Genomic DNA, 23,008 nt, shown 5'->3' with positions numbered 1-23,008 from the left:
TACCTTAGTTCTGCTGGCTTATCTATGCTAGGTGATATATTTATGACTGTTTGTGTTCTTGATGAATAGACTCAACATTTATCTCTGTAGTGCTCCCTTGCTTTAAGATCTATTCAGCTATTAATATAGACACACTTACACTCTTTTGTTCCCCTAGTGTTTGCTTTCTGTCCTTTTACTTTTAGCCTTTCTGTGTCAGCATATTTACAGGAGATTCTTGTAGATGGTGTGCAGTATCACATTTATTTCATTCTTATTGGTTTCCTTAAACCATAAAATTTTCTTAAATTGATTCTTCCCCCCATTTAAAAAACAACAGGACAGTTATTTATTGTGCACCACCATGGTGCACTTGTGGAGGTCAGAGGACTTTTTTCAGGAATTGGTTCTTTCTATGGGTTCTAGAAGTCAAACTTAAGTCACTAGCTTTGGTCACATGTGCTAAGCCTTCTTGTCAGTCCATTTACCTTTTTTTTTTTAACAAAAAAAAAAGCTGTGGGGAGCTGGAGAGATGGCTCAGAGGTTAAGAGCATTGCCTGCTCTTCCAAAGGTCCTGAGTTCAATTCCCAGCAACCACATGGTGGCTCACAACCATCTGGAATGAGATCTGGTGCCCTCTTCTGGCCTGCAGTCATACACACAGACAGAATATTGTATACAAAATAAATAAATATTAAAAAAAAAAAAAGCTGTGAGTGTGTGTGTTATGCACTACTTCAATATCCCATAGCAGGGACACTGGCTGCTCATCCACCATGACTTACATAGCATCGTTAATTTTGCTTTTTGCAGTCATACCTATTTTAAGAGTCAGAGGAGAAAATTCATTTTTATTTTCTCATATAATTTGGTTTAACTACTTGTCCTTTGTTTCTGAGCCTTCTGCTGTCATTGTCCATCAGTTGTCAGAACTTTCCTTAACATTTTTTTATTGTTCTGTTGTTTTCCATCTGTTCTGCTGATAAATTCTCCTAGTTTTCCATCATTTTTGTTTTTCAGCCTGGGGCATAATTTTATTGGATACCAAATTTGAGGTTGACAGTTTGATACTTAGCTATTTAACATTGCCTTACCTTCTGCCCTCTGGTTTCTAAACAAAGTCCACTGACGCTTGTGTCATCCTTCAGTATGTAATACAAGACCTTGCTATGATTGCTTCACGATCTCTTCGGTTTTGATTTTTAGAAGTTTGACTATGCTGTATGTGTTTGCGAGTTTTGAAAAAATTCTATTTATGTGTATGTATGTGTGTCTGTGCATTAGCCACATGTGTGCCTCGTACTCATGGAGGTCAGGAAAGGGTGTTATCCCCTAGGAGTGAAGTTACATACGGTTGTGAGACACCATGTGGTGCTCTGAAGAGCAACCAGTGCTCTTAGCTGCTCAGCATCTCCTCAGCCCTACTTGTGATTTTTCAGCTTTCCCTTTGGGGTTAAGTGAGCTTTTTGAAACTAAATGTGTCTCCCATATGAGAGATCTCAGCTCACACATGCACAAACATCTTTAAATACTAGTATTGTCTTTTCTGTCTGAATTTCCAGTGCTGTACATTCAGGACTCTTCCTCCATCCCCTGTGCTGTGGCTCAAACCTAAGACCTTGTACATTTTAGAAGAGTTTTCTACTACTGAACTACAACCCGAGGTCTTAAAGTGTTCTGTGTGTGTGTGTGTGTGTGTGTGTGTGTGTGTGTGTGTGTAGTGTGTGTGAAGTACAACCCCAAGTCTTAAAGTTTTTGGTGTGTTTGTGCATGTTCCACCACAGCACATGTATGGAAGGCAGAGGACAGCATTGTGTAGTTGGTTCTCTCCATCCATTGTCATATGGGTTCTGGGGGTCAAACTCAGATTGTTAAGCCTGGCAGCAAGTGCTTTTACTTGTTGACTCACCTTTCCTTCCTTCCTTCCTTCCTTCCTTCCCTCCCTCCCTCCCTCCCTCCCTCCCTCCTTCCCTCCTTCTTCCCTGTCTGTCTGTCTGTCTGTCAGAATCTCACTGAACTCCGTGTAGAGCAGGCTGGTTTCAGATTCACAGGGAATTCCACCTGTGTGTCTGCTTCCGGAGTGCTACAATTAAAGGTGTGTGCTACCATACCCAGCCATCCATCAACTTCTTGTTCCCATTCCCTTTAAACTACCTTTCCTCTAACAGTTTGTTTTCTACTTTATGTGGTAATTTAAATGTCATATAACGTGTGCTAGCATGTTTTTTAAAACAAAGATACAGAATGAAAACAGTGATATTTGGATTAACAGTTCTTAACTAGGAAAGAATTTCAGTGATTTTTTTTTGTTTGTTTGTTTGTTTTTGTTTTGGCTTGGTTTGATTTTTCGAGACAGGGTTACCCAGTAGCTGTGGAGCCAGTCCTGGAACCCACTCTGTAGATGAGGCTGGCTTTAAACTTAGAGATCCTCCTACCTCTGTCTTCCGAATTCTGGGATTAAAGGCATGCATGCACCACCATCACTCACTTGATTTCAGAATTTAAGAATAACTGAAGTATACTTTGTGAAGTTGGTGAGATGGTGACACCTATGTCTGTCTGTCTGTCTGTCTGTCTGTTTGTCTGTCTCTCTCTCTCTCTCTCTCTCTCTCACACACACACACACACACACACACACACACACACAAATGTACACCCAGATACATGGTGATTCTGGCTCACGTTGATAGGCAAGTTCTGAGCATAAAGTTCTACAAGTCTTAGAAGCAGAGCTTTCCTTGCCTATACGGTACCATGGGCAATATAAAACCAAGTTCTTTCATAGTGCCTGGATGATGCTGCTGTGGGCTTCTGTAAATTGTAGGGAAGCTGAGACTTTTCCCTTTGTGATGTGGGAGTGTCATATATCAATCTGTTGATTTCATTGGTTAAGCAATAAAGAAACTGCTAGGCTGAGTCAGGGAGTTGCCATGGTTCTCCCACTCCAGACAGATGCAGGTTAATTAAGATCATTCCTGGTAAGCCAGCTCGTGGGCTACACAGATTATAAGAAATGGGCTAGTCCAGGTGCGAGAGTTAGCCGAGAAAAGGCTAGATATAATGGGCCAAGCGGTGTTTAAAAGAATACAGTTTCCTTGTAATTATTTCGGGTAAAGCTAGCCGTGGGGGCGGCCGGGTGCCAGGGACGCAGCCCGCTGCTCCTACTACTACACCTTTGAACAGGACTACACCAGACAGTGTCTCAAGGAGTTTGTTGATGTCATTGTGGCCATCCTTGTTGGAATGGATGTTTTGGACAAGGTCACAGATGCGGTGATATGTAATGCCAGTGTTCACATGAGAGCTGAGTGTCTCCCAAGACTCCCCAAATTCATCCAATGAGATGAACCTCGGATGATTGTTGTCTTTGATCCAAAAAAAAATCCAGATTAATTGGTTTTTATAGTGCCTCCCTACCCCAGACTTGACTACTGTATATTCTCCTGAATTAGTGGTTCTGTGGCCAAGTCCTCCAGCCAGGACTTGTGTCAATGAGTGTCCGCTCTGCTGTTCACTGCCTGTGATATTAGCATCCACTATGACAGTTTGAGAAGCAGTAGACTCCACAGTGGCTACCTACTCAAACGTGGTGTGATCAAATAAGTTTTCTCCTCTTAAATACCAAAGAGGTCTGAGCAGGTAACTTCCTGTCCATGGAGCTCTCAGCTAATTACTCTTCTTTGCTAATCCTTTGCCTCAGTGTGTGAGTTGCCGTGCTGGTTTGATAGTACTCCATGGTCTGTGCTGACCCGTTTGGTGTAGACTCTTGTATTACTGACAAACAGTAACTGGAGGCAGAAAAGATGTCTAATACCTCGTGGTTGTGGCAGAATGCATAGCTTGGCTCAGGGGTTGCAGCTTATATTTGACTAGCAACTGTTTTATCACCTCAGGCCCAAAGCTATAGCCTTCTCAAATAGTGTTGACCTGGAAGCTCTCCATAGCCATGAAATCAGTCCACAGGATGTCTACACTGCCTACACTCTTCAGGAGTTTTCCAATAGCTCTCTACCATTAGGGGCTGTTTTTGATACCAAGGTTTCCCAATCACTAAGAAACTGGCTTACTCCTGACAGTGTGCTAGCTAGGTCCAGGGAACATCACCTCTGCCAGGAAGGACAGTATCTTCCAGTCAAAGGGGTGATGCAGGGGATACTGAGAACTGCTGGCTTTCTGGACTTGTTATAGCTGAGATGAAAAGGCAAAAGATACAGAGAGTGTTGGGAAAGAGAATCAGGTAAGTGTCCACACAGGTTGTCAGAGGAGTTGTCTTCACCTGTTTCTCTGTGTTTCATTACACCCCCTATTACAGTGTTATGCCGGTCTAGTTTACCAAAAGCTTCACATCAGTCCTAGCAGATTACCCCATCAGGAAACAGGACTTTCTTATTAGCCAGAGGAAACCAACAAAGTGCATCTTGAAGAGTTCTTATGTTTTCTAGGTTTATTTATTTATTATGTATACAGTGTTTCTGTCTGCATGTATGCCTGCAGTCCAGAAGAGGGAGACAGATCTCATACAGAGGGTTGTGAGCCACCATGTGGTTGCTGGGAATTGAACTTAGGACCTCTGGAAGAACAGCCAAGTGCTCTTATCTGATGAGCCATCTTTCCAGCATCCCTCTTATGTTTTCTTAATGCTCATCTGATATTTATGCATCTCTCCCCATATGCCTTCATGATGTCATTAAGATGGAACTCTGGAGTATAAAGGCAAAAAGAACCCCCAAGATTTGTTTGATTGTTTCAGAGTTTCTCTGAGTAGTTCTGACTGTCCTGGAATTTTCTCTATAGACCAGGCTAACCTCAAACTCAAAGACGAATCCCCAAGATTTCTATCTAAGCCTTGCCTTGAACCATGAAGTCACTGTTGAACTACATATGATTGTTCTGGCAACTGGAGGACATTCTTACAGAATATAAAATTAAGTAATCCAACTGACTATGTAGATATTCAAATGCTGATCTCTATGCTTAACATGTCAAGACCTGGTTGGTGTTTGGCAACTGTGCTAGGTGTTTCCCTGGTCTCATAACAAATGTTTGAAGATGTAGCAAGCATGGAGCTCTGATTTCAGCCTGCATGCTTCACTCTGGTGTTAACTGGTCAGGAAGGAATGGGATGGAGCATTGTAGCCCTGTACCTGTAAGGATTCTTTCAACTATACTCATTCAGTTAAGCCCACCTCTTCTTTCTAGGGGTGATTGTAACACTTAGGTACTATATTTTTCATTTCCAGATTTATTTATATTTTTGTTTGATTGGTTGTTTGTTTATTGAAACAGGGTCTCACTGTGTAGCCCTGGCTGGCCTCAGACTCGGAGATCTGCCTGCCTCTTCCTCCTGAGTGCTAGGATTTAAGGCATGCACCACCACATCTGGCCTCATTTCTAGAATTTATGTAACAAGAGGGCCGGCTGTGGGGATTTCTGTCCTGCCCAGTTCCCACATCCGGCAAGTCCCAAAGAAAATCACACAGAGATCTCCATAAGTTATAAAACTGATTGGCCCATTAGCTCAGTCTTCTTATTAGCTCTTGTAGCTTATATTAACCCATTATTTTTATCTATGTTAGCCACATGGCTCGGTACCTTTCAGCTGGGTAGGTTACATCTTGCTTCTCGGTGGTCTGGGTGGTCTGGGCAGGAGTGTGAGCGGGAGCTTCCTTCTTCCCAGAATACTCCTCTTCTCTTTTTTCCACCTCTACTTCCTGTCTGGTTTTCCCACATATACTTCCTGCCTGGCCAATCAGCGTTTTATTAAAATACATGATTGACAGGATACAGACAATTCTCCCGCACCAAATTTACATTTGTTTGTCGATGGTAATTTGTTCTCTTCTAAGAATTTTTGGTGCTAGGCATGGTGGCATGTGCCTGTATTCCTAGTTCTTAGGAGTTTGATGCAGGAGGATGGTGAGTTCAAGATGGTCTGATCTATGTAGTGAGCCCTATCTCAAAAAACCAAAAGAAAGCCGGGCGGTGGTGGCGCACGCCTTTAATCCCAGCACTCGGGAGGCAGAGGCAGGCGGATCTCTGTGAGTTCGAGGCCAGCCTGGTCTACAAGAGCTAGTTCCAGGACAGGAACCAAAAGCTACGGAGAAACCCTGTCTCGAAAAATCCAAAAAAAAAAAAAGAAAAAGAAAAAAAAAAACCAAAAGAAAAAAGAAAGCAGGGAAAAGAGGAAAGGGCTTTTATTTCAGTTTGTTTTTAATCTTATAAAACATGATTGTAACTTTTAAAGTTTTTGATCATTTCAACATCTGGATCATCTCAGAACTTTCCATTTGTTTATCATCTTTTCTCTTGAAAATTGGCCACATATTTCTTTTGTATTGAGCAATACTGGATTGTTTCCTGGACATCTTGAACATTTGAGAGTGTAGGTCTTTATTAAATTTCCTGAAGACTATCAGTTTGCTTTGCTTTGTTTCACAGTTTTAACCCTCAACCTAGTTGCTTCAGACTGAGTTCTTTGTGTGTTAGTGGTTCTGATGTATGTCCATTTGCTTTTCAAAGCCTTTGTTAGGCTTAATAGCAGCACATCCTAGTAATTGCTGGTTTGTTTATATCAGAGCCATTACTGTGCTGCTTTATGGCCAGTGCTCGCAGATCATTGATGAATCGGAGATTAGGCTTAGTTCACACACAGAATTTTAGGCTGTTCTCCTGATGGAGGAAGGTCATTGGTTAAATAAAAAGAAACTGCTTGGCCCTCATTGGTTAGAAGATAGGTGGGAGGAGTAAACAGAACAGAACGCTGGGAGGAAGATGGGCATCGAAGAGGCTCATTATGGAGTTTGATAGCCATTTGGGCAAGAAACTGCTCTTGCCTGGACTATTGCATAAACTGGACACAGAGAACCCACAGAGAGAGGACTACTGAACTTGCCTAAGGTGAGATGATCTTTCGGGGTTCCTGATTCATGAAAGAGTCTGCGAGACATTCTGCAGGACACAACAGATAGTGACTGAACTGACTTTGAATTTTCCTGCTTTATGGAAATGTCTGCTGGAATTTTCCTGCTTTATGGAAATGTCTGCTGGATACCATGGGCCTGAAGGCTGAAGATGGATGCCCCAACGGTACAGAGGAACTTTGGGTGACTGTCCAGGCAGCGAGATGTCTCTGTCATTTCTAGAGTTTTAAAAGTTGCTTTTTTCTTGTTTGCTTAGGTAGTATTGTATCTTTCTGGAGTCTTTGATGGAGTTAAGAATAGTTAGTTATAGTTTTTCTTAGTTATGATAAAGATTATTGTAACTTTTACTTGATAACTGTTTCATTATATGTAATTTTGCTATGTTAAAGTTAAAGCTTTTTTTTTTGTTTAAACTGAAAAAGGGGAAATGATGGAGGTAGGTCATTGGTTAAATAAAAAGAAACTGCTTGGCCCTCATTGGTTAGAAGATAGGTGGGAGGAGTAAACAGAACAGAACGCTGGGAGGAAGAGGAAGTGAGCTCAGACTCTACAGCTCTCGGGAACAGACGCCTCAGAGAGACGCCATGCTCCCAGCTCCCAGGCAGACGCACGCGATGAAGCTCCGACCCAGGATGGACATAGGCTAGAATCTTCCTGTTAAGCGCACCTAGGGGCGCTACACAGATGATTAGAAATGGGCTAAATTAATATGTGAGAATTAGCCTAGAAGAGGCTAGATAGAAATGGGCCAAGCAGTGATTAAATGAATACAGTTTGTGTGTTGTTATTTCGGGCATAAGCTAGCTGAGCAGGCGGCCGGGGTGCTGGGAACGCAGCCCCGCCGCTCTTATTACTACAAAAAGTGATGAAAAGGATAGAGAAGAAATAACCTCACTTTCTTTATGTTGTATTAACTTTTTTTTTTCCTTTTTCCTGGTTACTTTGTCTCAAAACCAGGTTTTCTCACTTAAGTTTTTGGTGACCAACCCTTTGGTGCCTGAACCAGGGTGCAGTGTGTATAAGGCCAGAGGTTGACTTCATCTTATTTTAAGATAGGGCCTCTGGCTGGGAGGCATAACTCATTTGGAAGAGTACTTATCTAGCGTTAACAAAACTCTGGGTTTAATTCCCAACACTACACAAACCAGGCATGGTGTTGGACACTTGTAATCCCAGCATTCAGGAGATACAGGCAGGAGAATCAGAAGTTTAAGGTCATCTTTGACAACATAACAAGTTATAGGCCAACCTAAGCTACATGGGACCCTGTCTTGAAAATGGAAAAGATGAGTTGTCTTACTGAATCTGGGGCTCCCTGTTTTTGCCAAGCTAGCTGCCAGTGTGCCCCTGGATCTGCCTGTCTCAGCCTTCCAAGAATTGAGGTTACAGAGGCATGCCCAAACTCTTAAATGGGTGCTGGGGATCCAAATTTAGGTCTCACTCTTGTTCTGAGCCATCTTGCCAGCCCCTCATTTCTGTTTCTAAGAATTCCTTTTTCTGCATTTCCATACCGAAACTGCCAGAGATCAAATCTGAGAGGAAAAAAAAAACATAAAAAGTGGAAGAATGATTAGCTCAGTGAGGATGATTCTTTATGTTTGGCTTCTGCTTGCCACTCTGATCAACTTTTCAGAACCTTCAGTTAATTGTGTTTTGCATTTTGTCCCAGATTTCTGCTACAGTCAGTGAGAAAGATGGACTTCAGTATCTTACATTTTAGCCTATACCAAATGTCCAAGGTTATATTTTCAGTAAGAACTGGGAAGAAGAAAAAGTCTTGCAATTTACCATAAATTAAGTACCCTTTAAAGTATTGTTATTGAGTTATTTAGTCTTTGTTTTAAATAAGCTCCATTGCATGGAGAGTTTCTCCACAGTTCTCTTCTGTTGCTGGTCTAACTGTTGGCCTGTTAGTCTTACTGCTCATTGAACATGAGACTATGTAGGACTAAAAACATACATAAATAGAAACATGAAACTGCTTAGAGGTTGGCTGCCTGGCCTGTTGAAAGTTGAACTGTTGTATCTGTGCCCTGCCCCCATTTGTTTTGTAATATGAGTGCTGAATGCAGTGACTTTTGTAAATCATTTGAGTTCTGATCCCTTTTTGCTGAAAACTTGTGTCTTCACTCTCTCTCCATACCTTTTACTACTTACTGTCAAAGGAGACCAAGCTGCTTCTTCAGCACTGGCCTGAGAAGTGGCTTTAGCTCACAGATATGTCATCACCTTAGCTAAAGAACCAGTTTACTGCTCCCACAGAACACTGAAGTGTAAACACAGTTCAGCCAGGTTTTTGCCTCTTTATAACCAGGATCACCTTGCTCCATCCAGTTCAGTAACATTCGTTGTTTCTATCTGAGTTGTCATTTCAGTGTTTTTTACTTTCCATGTTTCTTTCACCATCCTTTTCATGACTATTCATACTTTCTCTAGAACATAAAGGATTTTGGATTTTCTTTTCTTTTAAAATTTGTATCACATTTATTCTCTCTCTGTGTCTCTCTCTCTGTACACTTACACAACTCATATGTGGAGGTCAGAGGACAAGTTCCAGGAGTCAGTCCTATTTTTCTACCATATGGATCCCAAGGAGTTCAAGTTAGTAGGTTTAGTGATAAGTCACCTTTTACCTGCTTGGCTGTCTCATCAGCCTCTCTTTTCTTTTAGAACACACTGCAGAATTGCCTTTCGCAATCTCTTCTTAGGAACATTGGTTTTTTCTAGCATGCACGTACCTCAAAAATCTTTGCTATAGTTAGAACTTGAATGTCTTTCTTTAAGTCCCTTATCTTAAAGACTTGAATTCCAGGATGGTGTTTGGGGAGGTTCTAGGACCTGAAAGCCTTTAGGTCTTTCAGGACTTTGATGGCGATAATGAGACCCTGGCAGTCTCCCCTATTCTCCTTGCTTCTTTGCTCAGTTAACATCAGCCATGTGCTTCTACCAGTGTGGGTCTTCACAGGCACAAAGGATCTAGGCTGAAACCTCCAAAAGTATGAGCTCAAATACCCATTTCCTCATTATCTGTTGATAATGCTGGGTCACCCTCTTCCAGCCGCTACTTGCACATTATTTCTACCCTTTTAGGTATTCATTACAATGCCCTGCTTCTTGGTGACAGTATCTATTTTAGTCAGGTCAGGTCACTGTAACAGTACTGTAGACTGGGTGACTTCTGAAATTTATTTCTCACAATTCTGAAAATTGGGATCTCTAATATTGAGGTGGTGATTGATTTGATGTTTAGTAAGATCCCATTTGGTACCCATTTAGCTGCCTTTTATCTGTCCTCTCATGGTAGTGTTATCTCTTTCTCCTAATCCCATCCTAGAGTGTCCTGCCTGCATAAACTCATTACCTCCCAAAGACTCTTCCTCCAGATATCATGCTTTGGGTATTGTGGTGTGACAGGAATTTGAGGGGATACAAACAGCTGATAACACTAAAGTGATCATATAATAGCGATTACAGATCAGAGTTGAGTTCCATACACATTACGTTTATGGCTTACTACCTACAGGGTTTTGGTTTCCATAGTTTTGTGTATGTGTGAAATTACTGAAATATTAATTTCATTGAGTTGTCACAACCTGGTTTAGTTTTCTGTAGTCTGTGCCTAAAAATAGATGTTTCTGTAAAGCAGTAGTTCTCAGCCTTCATAATGCTGCAACCCTTTTATAACACAGTTCCTCATGTTGTGATGTCTCCCAACCATAAAATTATTTTGTTGTTGCTTTATAACTGTAGTTTTGCTACTGTTAATGAATCATAATGAAAATATCTGATATGAAAGATACCTGTGACCGCCTCTTCACGTTGAGAACCCCTGCTCTAAGAAGCTGTGTCTCCTTTAAATTGGGATTTTCACTTAGAACTAAGCTCTGGAGCTCAGTTATTACCTAGCTCTGCTAAGTTGTCACTCTAGGCATCTAGTTAAAAAGATATAAAATATTTTTGAGCATTTTTAGGTCATAAGCTTATATTGACATTACTAATGCAGAGTTAATAAGGTTTTCTGTTTTTATGTTTTTTCCTTTCTTTAACTGAAAGTCTTCATCTATAAACACTAATAAAAACAGCAACAGTTTCATATTCATTGAAGTTTATCTTGAGGAGACTCTGAAACTAGCTTTTCTGGTCTCTTGTTGGATTGAGTAAGAAATTTTGTTAAAGGTCCCTCCCCTCTTAGAGACCTATGGACTTTAGGTTTGTTTCTGCTAGCTCCGGGAGGGCTGCAAAATCTGCTGTCAGAGTTCTGCACTGTCCCCTTAGCTTTGCAGTGACTAGAAGGTTTTCCTTCTTTTTTTATGCCTTTAGTCAGTAGCAGATAGGGTGAATTTTCTGTCCTGGTTCTTCCTCCTTTAGATACTTGAAAATTGCTTGAGACGGTAATTTGTCTTTTGATGGTGTCTCTTTTGTCATCCCCACCCCCAGGCATATTGTACTAGGGAAGCTGATGCTTTCCAGGTTTCTGTTTGTTAAAGCTAATATTGTCATGGTCACATGTTGGCTTTTTTTTTTTTAATTTTGTTTTTTGGAAACAGGGTTTCTCTGTGTAACAGTTCTAGCTATCCTGGAACTCTGTAGATCAGGCTGGCCCCAAACTGACAGATCTTCCTGCCTCTGCCCCCAGTTGCTGGGATTAAAGGAGTCTGCCACCGTCACTCATCTTAGTCTTGGTTTGGTTTGTTTGGTTTTTTTTTTTTTTTTGGTTTTTCGAGACAGGGTTTCTCTGTAGCTTTGGTGCCTGTCCCGGAACTAGCTCTTGCAGACCAGGCTGGCCTCGAACTCCCAGAGATCCGCCTGCCTCTGCCTCCCAAGTGCTGGGATTAAAGGTGTGCGCCACCACCGCCCGGCTCAGTCTTGGTATTTTTGTTTGTTTGTTTGTTTTTTTTTTTTTTTGTTTTTCGAGACAGGGTTTCTCTGTGGTTTTGGAGCCTATCCTGGAACTAGCTCTTGTAGACCAGGCTGGTCTCGAACTCACAGAGATCCGCCTGCCTCTGCCTCCCGAGTGCTGGGATTAAAGGCGTGCGCCACCACCGCCCGGCCAGTCTTGGTATTTTTATCTTGCCTTTGTATTCTGACCTTTCCTTTCTTTATCTGAGGAGTCCCAAACATTAAGTCAGAAATTTTTCAAAGAAAGATCAAAAGGAAGAAAAGACTTCACAATCTTGAGGCACTTTTTAAGATCTCTGTCTGGGGGGAGAGATAGATTCATTTTTCTGGCCTGGGCTTGCTACTTAGGTCAGCTTGACTGGCTGGTAAGCCCCAGTCTGTCTCTACCTCTCCAGCACTAGAATTATAAGGATATTATGTCAGTCACAGCTTTTTATGTGGGCTTTCCATCGAACTCAGGTCCTCATGTTTGCATAGCAAAGACTTTACTAACTGACCTATCTTCCCAAAGATCATTGTTTCTTATAAACAGAATGTCTAAATGAATTTGTGATAAAAATGTTTTTAAAGTCATATGCTACTTAGTTCCATCTGAAAAGCAAGCCTTTAGCTTTTTAGTATTAAATCTGTGACAGAGTGAGGAAACAGTGTTTAACCTTTACAAGGAAAAGGGCTGGAGAAATAGCTTAGCAGTTAAGAACACTTGTTGCTCTTGCAGAGGACTCAGGTTCTGTCCTTGATCACCCAAGTCATATGTTTTAATGAGATGATAGCTTGAATTAATTTGCCAAAATAGCTTTTTTCCCCCCAGTTTATTTAACTAAAGATAAGTTGAGCAGTAACTCTGATTTAGGTTATCATGAAGCCTTTTTTGACTTGTTTTGGTACTCTGTTGAAACCAACATGAAACTTTTAAGGTCAGATAGTGGAGTGACTTAATTATATTAGGGCTGGAGAGATAGCTGTGTGGTTAAGGACACTGGATCCAGAGGACCTGAGTTCAATTCCCAATACCTACATGTAAACTCAAAACTGTCTGTAACTTCAGTGTCAGGGGTTCCAACACTCTGTTCTAGCCTCTGTGGGTGCTGCTCATATGTGATGCACATACCTGCAAGCAAAACACTCACATGTGTAAAAATAAAAAAAAATTAAATCTGACTTTCCACTGGGTGGTGGTGGTGTATGCCTTTAATTCCAACACTCAGGAGGCAGAGGCTGGTGGATCTCTGTGAGTTCAAGGCCAACTTGGTCTGCAGAGTGAGTTCCAGGACAGCCTGGGCTATTACACAGAGAAACCTGGTCTCAAAAAAATACCACCCCAATCCCCCAAAATACTATGACTTTTCAAATAGTAATGATTGCCACAGAGATTTGGTTAGTTTAATAATGGATGTTCTACACACAGATGATACATACTATATATGTTTAAAGTTCAGAAACCTAGACAGAAATAAGATGAGCCTATTTCATGTCTTCACGGTGAATACTCATTTTTGTTTTGTTTACTCCTGCAAAGGAATTATCATGGAACTTTTGACAGGATATGGTTTAAAACACATTCAGAATGATGATTACCTTAACCAATATAAATGTGTTGCGCGCGCACGTGTGTGTGTGTGTGTGTGTGTGTGTGTGTGTGTGTGAGAGAGAGAGGGGGGGGGGAGGGAGAGGAGAGAGGAGAGAGACTCTGAGACTGTGTTCTTGGTCTTAGTACAAATATGAGCAGAAGAAATAAAGCTACCTCACATAGGTAAGGAAGGTAATTCACATACGAAAAGGGTGTTTTTACTTTTCTGTTTTTTGGGGGTTTTTTTGTATTTGAAAACTGTTGTCTTGGTTTTGTTTGTTTGTTTGTTTGTTTTTGAGACAGGGTTTTGTAGATGGAAGTTTCTGTCCTGCCTGGTCCTGCAGCCATTCAGTCCCAAAGAAATACATAGAGGCTTATATTAATTATAAGCTCTTTGGCCTGTTAGCTCACACTTATTATTAACTAGTGCTTACATGTTAAGTTAACCCATAATTCTTGTCTGTGTTATGTGGCTTGGTACCTTTTATCAGTGCAGCATTCTTCATCCACGCCTGGGTGGCAACTGTGTCTGGCCTTTCCAGAATTTTCTTAGTCTGGTTGTCCCGCCTATACTTCCTGTCTGGCTACTGGCCAGTCAGCATTTTATTAAACCAATACAAGTGACAAATCTTTACAGTGTACAAAAGTTTTATCCCACAGCACAGTTTCTCAGTGTCACCCTAGTTGTTCTGGAACTTGCTCTGTAGACTAGGGCAGCCTCACTTGTCTCTGCCTTCTGAGTGCTTGGGATTAAAGGTGTGCATCATCATGCCGCATGTCTGGCTAGAGCTTCCTTTTTGAAATGGGGTCTTGCTGTCTTGCTTAGGCTAGATTCAAATATGCCATCCTCCTGCCTCAGCCTCTTGGGTAACTAGAATTGTATGTAGGTACCACCATACCAAATTTGAGGTCCTTTTTGAATTGTTCATATCAGATAGTGAGACTGTAGAGGTTTTGTTGCTGATCTCACAATGACAAGAAACTGCACCAAGTTACATGCTTAGAATATTTAAAATATATGAGAGTCGGGCTGGAGAGATGGCTCAGTGGTTAAGAGCATTGCCTGCTCTTCCAAAGGTCCTGAGTTCAATTCCCAGCAACCGCATGGTGGCTCACAACCATCTGTAATGAGGTCTGGTGCCCTCTTCTGACCTTCAGGAATTCACACAGACAGAACATTGCATACATAATAAATAAATAAATATTTAAAAAAAAATATATGAGAGTCTAGAACTGCTCAGGTCAACCCAACACATTATCCAAGTAGATGGCACAGAATCTGCTCACTTGTTACCATGCCTTTCTTTTTACTTAGGCTCAATGACTGAGATTGAGTATAAATTTTCTACTCAAGTAGAGGTTAATGTAGCTGAAAATGAAATCTGCCTTTTCATTTCACCTTGGTGGAACCAGTGGTCAGTCATGGTTATTGGACATATTTTGGACATTCTATTGAGAATGGTGCTTTAATTTTGTCAGTATGTAGCGGAAAGCCATTACTACAGATTGAATTTTCACATTTGAATCAAACCTCATAGACACAGATAGAGTGTTACCCTAAGTAGGCAGTACCTATTTGTTGATTACATTTGGAGACTTGGATTTTGTTTCCAGCTATGCTACCAGATGGATGTGTTCCCTGCTCTGTTATACTTGTCCTTTTAAAACTTGCTTGCTTTGCATTTCATTTAGGGGAATAAAACATCATCACATGTCAGTACTGAAGGTTTATATGAAAGACTAAAGAGGCCAGGGACGTTTGACCTTGAAATCAATGGTCAGACCTAGTAAAATGAATTTATTTCAATTCAGATGTCAAACCAAATGTACTTTACCATATTAGTTAGCCCCGTCATAAAGGAATGCAGGCTGGGAAAGAGAAATTTCCCAGGGGTTAAGAGTCATATTTATTTTGTATTCGTGCTTTAGAACCATTTTAGATTCTTTTAAATTAATGTTCTTCCTGCAATTAAATATGGAACAGTGCTTTGTTTTTTGTTTTTTGTTTTTTTTGTTTTTCGAGACAGGGTTTCACTAGCTCTTGTAGACCAGGCTGGCCTTGAACTCACAGCGGTCTGCCTGCCTCTGCCTCCCAAGTGCTGGGATTAAAGGTGTGCGCCACCTCCACCCAGCTGGAACAGTGAATTTTGATGCATGCCTTCTCTGCTTTCTATCTGCACTGTCATTTATCTCCCTAATCTTCCCAACATTTTTTATCTTTTCATCATAGTTTAATATCCTGTTTACTTCTGTCTATTAAGCTTTATTATGCCTGGTACTAGAGATAGACCCAGAGGTAAGAAGGCAGTAGAAATCAGTATGACCCATAGAAAATAGATCAGTGATTATGTAGGCTGTGGAAATATCTGAGTACAGAGGCTACCTGAGATTTGTTTTAATTCTGTTGCTGTGTAACATTCTCTAAGGAGATATATGCCTCTTTCCCTTTTCTTCTTCTTAGGGTTGGCACTAGAATACAGCATTGCTGTAGTTGTTGTTGTTTGTGGCTAAGAGCTTATCCATTGACCCAGTATTTACTTGTTTGATTCCTTGTTCCTCAAAGGAAAAAAAAGTGAATTGTGAATTTCATCCCTCTGCACCACTTCTTTCTGAACTAGCTCTTGCATGAGTTTTCAGAGAAAGGTATTCTGAGCTCTCCGAGGGGAAGTTGGAGGAATCATTCCACTAACTTTCTTCCTAAGTTGGTTGGTCTGGTTTGCCTTCTTGGACACAGAAAAGTAGGCTTTTTGGAATTTGGATTTGCTTTGACTTCCTGTTTCTTTTTTGTTTGTTTTGTTTTTTAATGTCCAAAGATCCTGTGATTCAAACTATTTCACACTATTTACTTTCCCTTGAGTCTCTGCTGCAGCATTTGTCACTCATATTCTGCCCTTGTTAGTTTGATAAAACACTTCCTACGTTTCTTGGCTTCTGGTATATATATATATATGTGTGTGTGTGTGTGTGTGTGTGTGTGTGTGTGTGTGTGTGTGTATGTTTTAATGAACAGAATGGAACTTTTATTCAGAAAATTCCCATATTTTCCTGGAGTCGTTCATAGTTACCCATTGTGAGTAAACATTTCTTACCAGAATGGTACATTTGTTACAGTTACATTTTGTTGTTGTGTGGGGTTTTGTTTTGAGACATGATCTCTTTGTAGTCCTGGCTATACTGGAACTCTGTTCTGCAGACCAGGCTGGCCTCTGTTGAGGCCAGCCTGGTCTGCCTCCCAAATGCTGAGATTACAGGCGTGTGCCACTACTCTCAGTTTGTAATTATAACCCTCCTTGTAACTATGCGGAGTGTGTGTGTGTGTCAATATGCTTGTGTATGCATGTTTATGGGGGTAGTGGTGTGCATGTGTGCTTGTGGAGGCCATTTGGTCTGCCTCAGGAGCCATCTATCTTCCTTTTCTGGGCTAGGTCTCTCATTAGTTTAGAACTCACCAAGTAGACTAGGATAGCTAGCCAGCAAATCCTGAGGGTTTGCTTGTCTCTACTTCCTCAGATCTGGGATCGTTAACATGTGTTGCCCACACCAAATGAGCTATGTTCCCAACCCGCAGTTTAATTCTTTGTCAATGTGTATGTGTGTGTGTACATATAAAGGGAGACGCCACTGTTGGTGTCTTCCTCAGTTACTCGTCACTTGATTTTTTTTTTTTAAATTGTATCTCATATGGAGTTAACTGCTTTGTCTGAATCGGATGGCCAACTGAGCTCCAGGAATCTGCCTGTCTCTGTCTCCTGCTTGAACCACAGGCATTTTACTGACTAAACCACCTCCCTAGCCCCTTATAACTGTTTAAAATCATCCTTTGGAAATATACTTCGGAAAAGAGCTATTGACTTACTGAAAATTACCGCAACCTGCTGCAGTGGCTCATACCTGTAATCCTAGCACTCAGGAGACTGAAGCAGGAAGATTGCTCTGAGTTGGAAGGAAGAAAAAAATCCAGAAAAGGAAATTTTGCATCTAGTTATCTCCAGTTGCTCTAGATTGGCTAATAGAATTTCAGCAGAAATCAGTAAAATCAGTAAATAGGCATCTAGCTGTAATTGTGGTAAAAGATCCAAAATGAGAATATAACCACATAACTTTTCTTACAAAAATAAGGATTTTTTTAAAATGAATATTGATGTCAGCCTTGTCTCCTTTCAGTTGCTCTAGGTCGTAACCAGCCTTTGAAAAAGGAGAAACCAAAATGGAAAAGCGATTATCCCATGACAGATGGACAACTGCGCAGCAAGAGGGATGAATTTTGGGACACTGCACCAGCTTTTGAAGGGCGGAAAGAGATCTGGGATGCCTTGAAGGCTGCAGCACATGCTTTTGAAAGCAATGATCATGAACTGGCACAGGCAATCATTGATGGTGCAAACATAACACTACCACACGGTAGGTTTGGAGTCCTGATGTCAAAGGGGCACAGCCACCTGGGAGGGAGTTTCTTGTTTTTCTTGTACATGTTATTCTAATTCTTTTTATTATAGTAAAAGATAGCACTCCTCTTTTTCTCTTCTTTTTATATCTTTCAGCTGGTGACAGTTTGTGTCTTGGTTCATTTTTATGTTTCTTAATCTCAGGAAAGAGAACATTTTATATAGTATTTCTAGTTTCTGTATGACTTAGTTTTCTCTAGACACAAGCCCCTTTCTCTATACAGTATACATCCCTGCCCAGCAGCAGTTGTTGCTGCTGCCTTAACCTCTTTCCTGCCAGAGCTGGGGAGTCTCAGTTTATGTTTTATAAAGTATGAGACTTCATGGATGCCCCTTTGTCATCCTGCTTTCCCATCATTTAGTATAAGCAGACCTAAACTTTAAAGTTCATTTTTTTAATTGTTATTTGCAAGAGGGAAGGGCCATATGAGAGATGGCTCAGTGGTTGCTGCTCTTTCAGAGGATCTGGGTTCGGTTTACAACCAACCATTTGGTGGTTCACAAGTATCTGTAACTTCAGCTTCAGGGAAATCTGATTCCCTCTTCTGGCTTCTCCAGGTAGGTACTACATGTATGTGGTGCATAACATGCTTTCATATATAATTACATATGTTTAGGGAAGCACTCATACATATAAAAATAAAATAGAAATCTCTTTTTTTTGTATTTTCGAGACAGGATTTCTCTGTAGCTTTGGAACCTGTCCTGGAACTCACTCTGTAGACTAGGCTGGCCTTGAACTCACAGAATTCCACCTGTCTCTGCCTTTCGAATGCTGGAATTAAAGGCGTGCAGCACCACTACCCGGCTGATGTATTTTTTATTTTCTTTGTATGGGTATTTTTGCCAGGTGAGTGCTGGGAAACAAGCCCGTGTCTTCTGTAAGATCAGTAACAGCTCTTAACTGCTGAGCCACCTTTTCTGCCCCAGCTTCAAAGTTTTTAAGGGTAGTTTTCCATGACTGTAGCCATGAGCCTTATAAGAAACCTTTCTTGCTGTAGGAGAGTGACTGAGAACCACCATAATTTATATGTATCCAGGGACACATAGATGCTAGACTTAATGCACATACCCTTGTATGGTCGGTCTCCTTGATTGAAATATTAAGTATTTCATGCTGAGGTTTAGGTATTAGTTTTATGTATGTACTCTTTGTCTTTTACTTTGGTGTTTTTCTCTTTAACTTTACAAGTTAGTATTTTTCTAGGTTGTTTTTTTTTCTGACCTATATAAGGGATAACCATCAACATTTACTCTTCTCTGTTCATTTTTATGCCACTGTCATTTTCCCCAGTGTCTTTTTGTCTTTTTTACTTGTGTTCATTTGTAGAGGAGCAATGCTTTAGTAATTTAATCATCTGCAGAATGTCCTTTGACTCTTTGTCCAGTGCGGAATGTTTTACTCATGAGCCTTGCCAACTTTCCAAATCCCCATTATATTCTAATTAGCCATGCTTCTAAGAAGCATTCCTTGTTTTGTGACTATCCGTTCTTTATTATGAGCACTTGTTAGCATGGGCTTATATCACTAAACATTTATCTAATACCCACTTCTCCCACATGTGTAAAAATGATCCCTTCTATATTTGAAGTGTCTGAATAGAGTGCCATTTCAACATGTCCACTTAGTCCTAGTTGTCGTGGCTATTGCTTAAATTCTTTACTTCTTCCATGATTGCAGATAAGGAGGTGGTGACATGATCTGCCCCTTCAGCTACCCTATTATTGTGACAGAGAATGAAGATTCTACTTTCACAAAGTTATGTTACTTATTTCTGATGCGTAATTCCCAAGCAGCATCTGTTGTGTAGGCCTGCAAGTGGCTGTATGGAGAGTCTTATTTATGTATATGATTGTTTTAATCCAGAACCCTGGAACTTTGACTTCATCATTTTATACTTAACATAGTTACCTATAGCTAATTATGTTCTCCAAATTGTAGCTTCGTTTAAAAGTTCATGGAAGGGTGCAGAAATGGCTCAGAGATTAAGAGCACTGGCAGCTCTTCCCAAGGTCCAAAGTTCAGTTCCCAGTACCTACATGGAGGCTCTCAACCATCTCTAATGAGATCTGATGCCCTCCTCTGGCATGCGGACGCAAGCAGAATATTGCATGATAGATAGATAGATAGATAGATAGATAGATAGATAGATAGATAGATAGATAGACAGACCTTTTCTAAAAATTGCTCCAAGATGGTTTAGCAGGTAAAGGTGTTTATCATTAAGCTCGATGACATGTGAGTTCATTTCTAGGAACCAATTCAGTGGAAGGAAAGAGAACCAACTACCTCAGGTTGTCTTCTGATATCCAAATGTGTGTTGTGGCATAAACACACACAATAAATATATCAAGTAAATTTACCCGCAATGGTGGCGCACACCTTTAATCCCAGTACTCAGGAAGCAGAGGGAGGTGGATCTCTGTGAGTTCAAGAACAACCTGGTCTACAAAAGCTAGTTCCAGGGCAGGCTCCAAAGCTACAGAGAAACCCTGTCTCGAAAAGAAACAACAGCAAAAATGTATTAAGTAAATTGAACAAATATTGTAAAATGCTTTTGAGTTCATAAAGGCAAGCATCTCTGTTTCCTGTACAGGCACAGACTGTGCATATCCTATTGAGTGTAATTTAAATCTGATTTGTTCTTATCTGTGTGAACTGTCAAGAAGAAGAATGTTGCTATTCCACATGTGGTGTGCACTGCTTTAACTCCAGCACTCAGGCAGAGCAGGCAGATCTCTGCAAGTATGAGGCCAGCCCCATCTACAGAATGAGTCTGTAAATACAGGGCTACACAGAGAAACCAACCCTAATTTGCTGTCAGGTACAATTTAGCTATTTAATTGAATGTTTTTAGACCTGCTCAGTGATAGGTTTTGACATCACTTGTGCTTCTCTAGTAATTAAAGCTATGTGACTTTAAGCAAATCATTTCTGTAACCCTCAGTTCTCTTTGTTATATTGGACTGTGGTAACCATCTGTCTGGGTTGTTGCATTGGCTCAATGTGATGTTACTTGTGAGTTGTTTACTGTGATGCCTGATCTACCAAAGACACTCAATAGACACCAGGACTGATGAGTTTAGTTTTTCACACTGGAAACTAATAGATAAATTCCCTGCACCAACCTTGACTTACAGATCCTGACTTGGCTGTATCCACTGTGGCCTGTTTGCTTTTAGAGGACTCTACTCTTGGCTACACCCCTTCTCATAACCTAGTTCTTTCCCCATAGTTTTTTTTTACAGCATTTATTTTAAAAATTGCCTTAAGTGCTTTTTTTTCTCATGGTTTGCTATTTTGCCATTATATAAAAATTCTAAAAACTTGGCTTTTTTTTTTTTAAGTTGTAAGGTAGGTAGGTAGGTGAGTGAACTCTCATGCTTGAAAGAAAAAATCAGTAGCAATTCCCAGTTTACTCATGAGAAAACTGAAGCAAGGAGAGATTATGACTTTACAGGATAAATCATGGAACTGAGATTTGAACTAAGAGTAACAAAAGCATCTTTGATTCACACCCAGTACACAACTCTTTGAATTTGTAAAGCCATTACACAAGTCTTCTTTGATTTTTTTTTGTTTTTTTGGTTTTTTTTCGTTTTTGTTTTTCGAGACAGGGTTTCTCTGTAGTTTTGGAGCCTGTCCTGGAACTAGCTCTTGTAGACCAGGCTGGCCTCAAACTCACAAAGATCCGCCTGTCTCTGCCTCCCGAGTGCTGGGATTAAAGGCCTGCGCCACCACCACCCCGGCTCTTCTTTGATATTTTACAAGATTACACAAGTCTAATATTTTTGGTACCTTGTATATTGCCTAAAATACTTGCCTAAAACAAAAGACTTTTAACTAATACTAAAGGGAAAAGGTACATTTTTTTTAATAAATTTTAAATATTTTATTTATTTATTATGCATACAATATTCTGTCTGTATGTCTGCAAGCCAGAAGAGGGCATCAGACCTCATTACAGACGGTTGTGAACCACCATGTGGTTGCTGGGAATTGAACTCAGGACCTTTGGAAGAGCAGGCAGTACTCTTAATCACTGAGCCATCTCTCCAGCCCCCGAGGTACATTTTTTAAAATATACAAATGAACAGGGAATACATGTGTATAGGCCTTTCTGTTTCTCTTAGGTATCTCAGAAGGCCATTAAAAACAGGCAGGGATGCTGACAGTGGTGACATATGCTCTTTTAATCTCAGTACTCAGGAGGCATAAGTAGGTGAATCTCTGAGTTAAAAGTCAGCCTGGTCAACATAGTGAGACTCAGGCCAACCAAGGCTACATAGAGAGACCCTATCTCAAAAAGAAAGGTAGGCCATAGGGTTCAGTGGTTAAGAGCACTGGATGTTTTTCCATAGGACTTTAGTTCAGTTTCTTAGTACTCACATGGTACCTCACAATGCCAACACTCTCTTCTGGCCTCTGTGGACAATGTACACACATGGTAAACCGGCATACATGTAGGTAAAACACCTATACACATAAAATCATAATGAATAATTTTTTAAGGCAATCCAGAGGGACTAAGGGGATGGCTCTTGTTGGCAAGCCTGATGACCTGACTTTGATCCTTGGAGCCCTTGTTAAAGCCAAATGTAGTGGCACACATCTAGCCTGAATTCTACTTTGGAACAGCAGGAACAAGTGACCCTGCCTTAAAACAAGGTGGAAGGCAAGAACTGACTTTTGAAAGTTGTCCTCTGACCTACACACATACTCAAGATATTTTTTAAATTAAAAATAGAGCAAAAAAGACCTCCCCTCCCCCCAAACATCAAGAAATAGGCAAGGGCTAGATGTGATGCATGCCTATGATCCCGGTACTTGGGAGGCTGAAGCAAGAGGATCACTTGTTGAGGCCAGCGTGAGCTACATAGAAAGAACCTATCTCTTAAAAAAATCCAGGAGGGGCTGGAGAGATGGCTCAGAGGTTAAGAGCATTGCCTGCTCTTCCAAAGGTCCTGAGTTCAATTCCCAGCAACCACATGGTGGCTCACAACCATCTGTAATGGGGTCTGGTGTCCTCTTCAGGCCTGCAGGCGTACACACAGACAGAATATTGTATAGATAATAAATAAATAAATAAATAAATATTTAAAAAAAATCCAGGAAATTTGGTTGCTTTAAAGGTTTAAGGAATGGATACACAACTATAATACAGATAGTTATTTTTTTACAAGATGATTTTTGC

The 23,008-nt window shown here is 40.7% G+C and overlaps 1 protein-coding gene across 1 annotated transcript in view; it reads left to right on the top strand.

Annotated features, from left to right (window-relative positions):
* The window catches only part of Ubtd2 (ubiquitin domain containing 2), a 64,542-nt gene that overhangs the window by 31,279 nt on the left and 10,255 nt on the right, over window positions 1-23,008 (top strand). Inside the window, exon 2 of the mRNA XM_041676483.1 lies at window positions 17,533-17,769. Coding sequence (XP_041532417.1) covers window positions 17,533-17,769 — 237 coding nt within the window. The remainder of the gene's footprint in view (window positions 1-17,532; window positions 17,770-23,008) is intronic.

This window comes from Microtus oregoni, unplaced genomic scaffold, assembly GCF_018167655.1.
Source record: "Microtus oregoni isolate MIOR12 unplaced genomic scaffold, Mior012 000027F_ref0000203, whole genome shotgun sequence".
Lineage (NCBI taxonomy): Eukaryota > Metazoa > Chordata > Mammalia > Rodentia > Cricetidae > Microtus > Microtus oregoni.
This window is presented reverse-complemented; position numbering and strand designations above follow the sequence as displayed.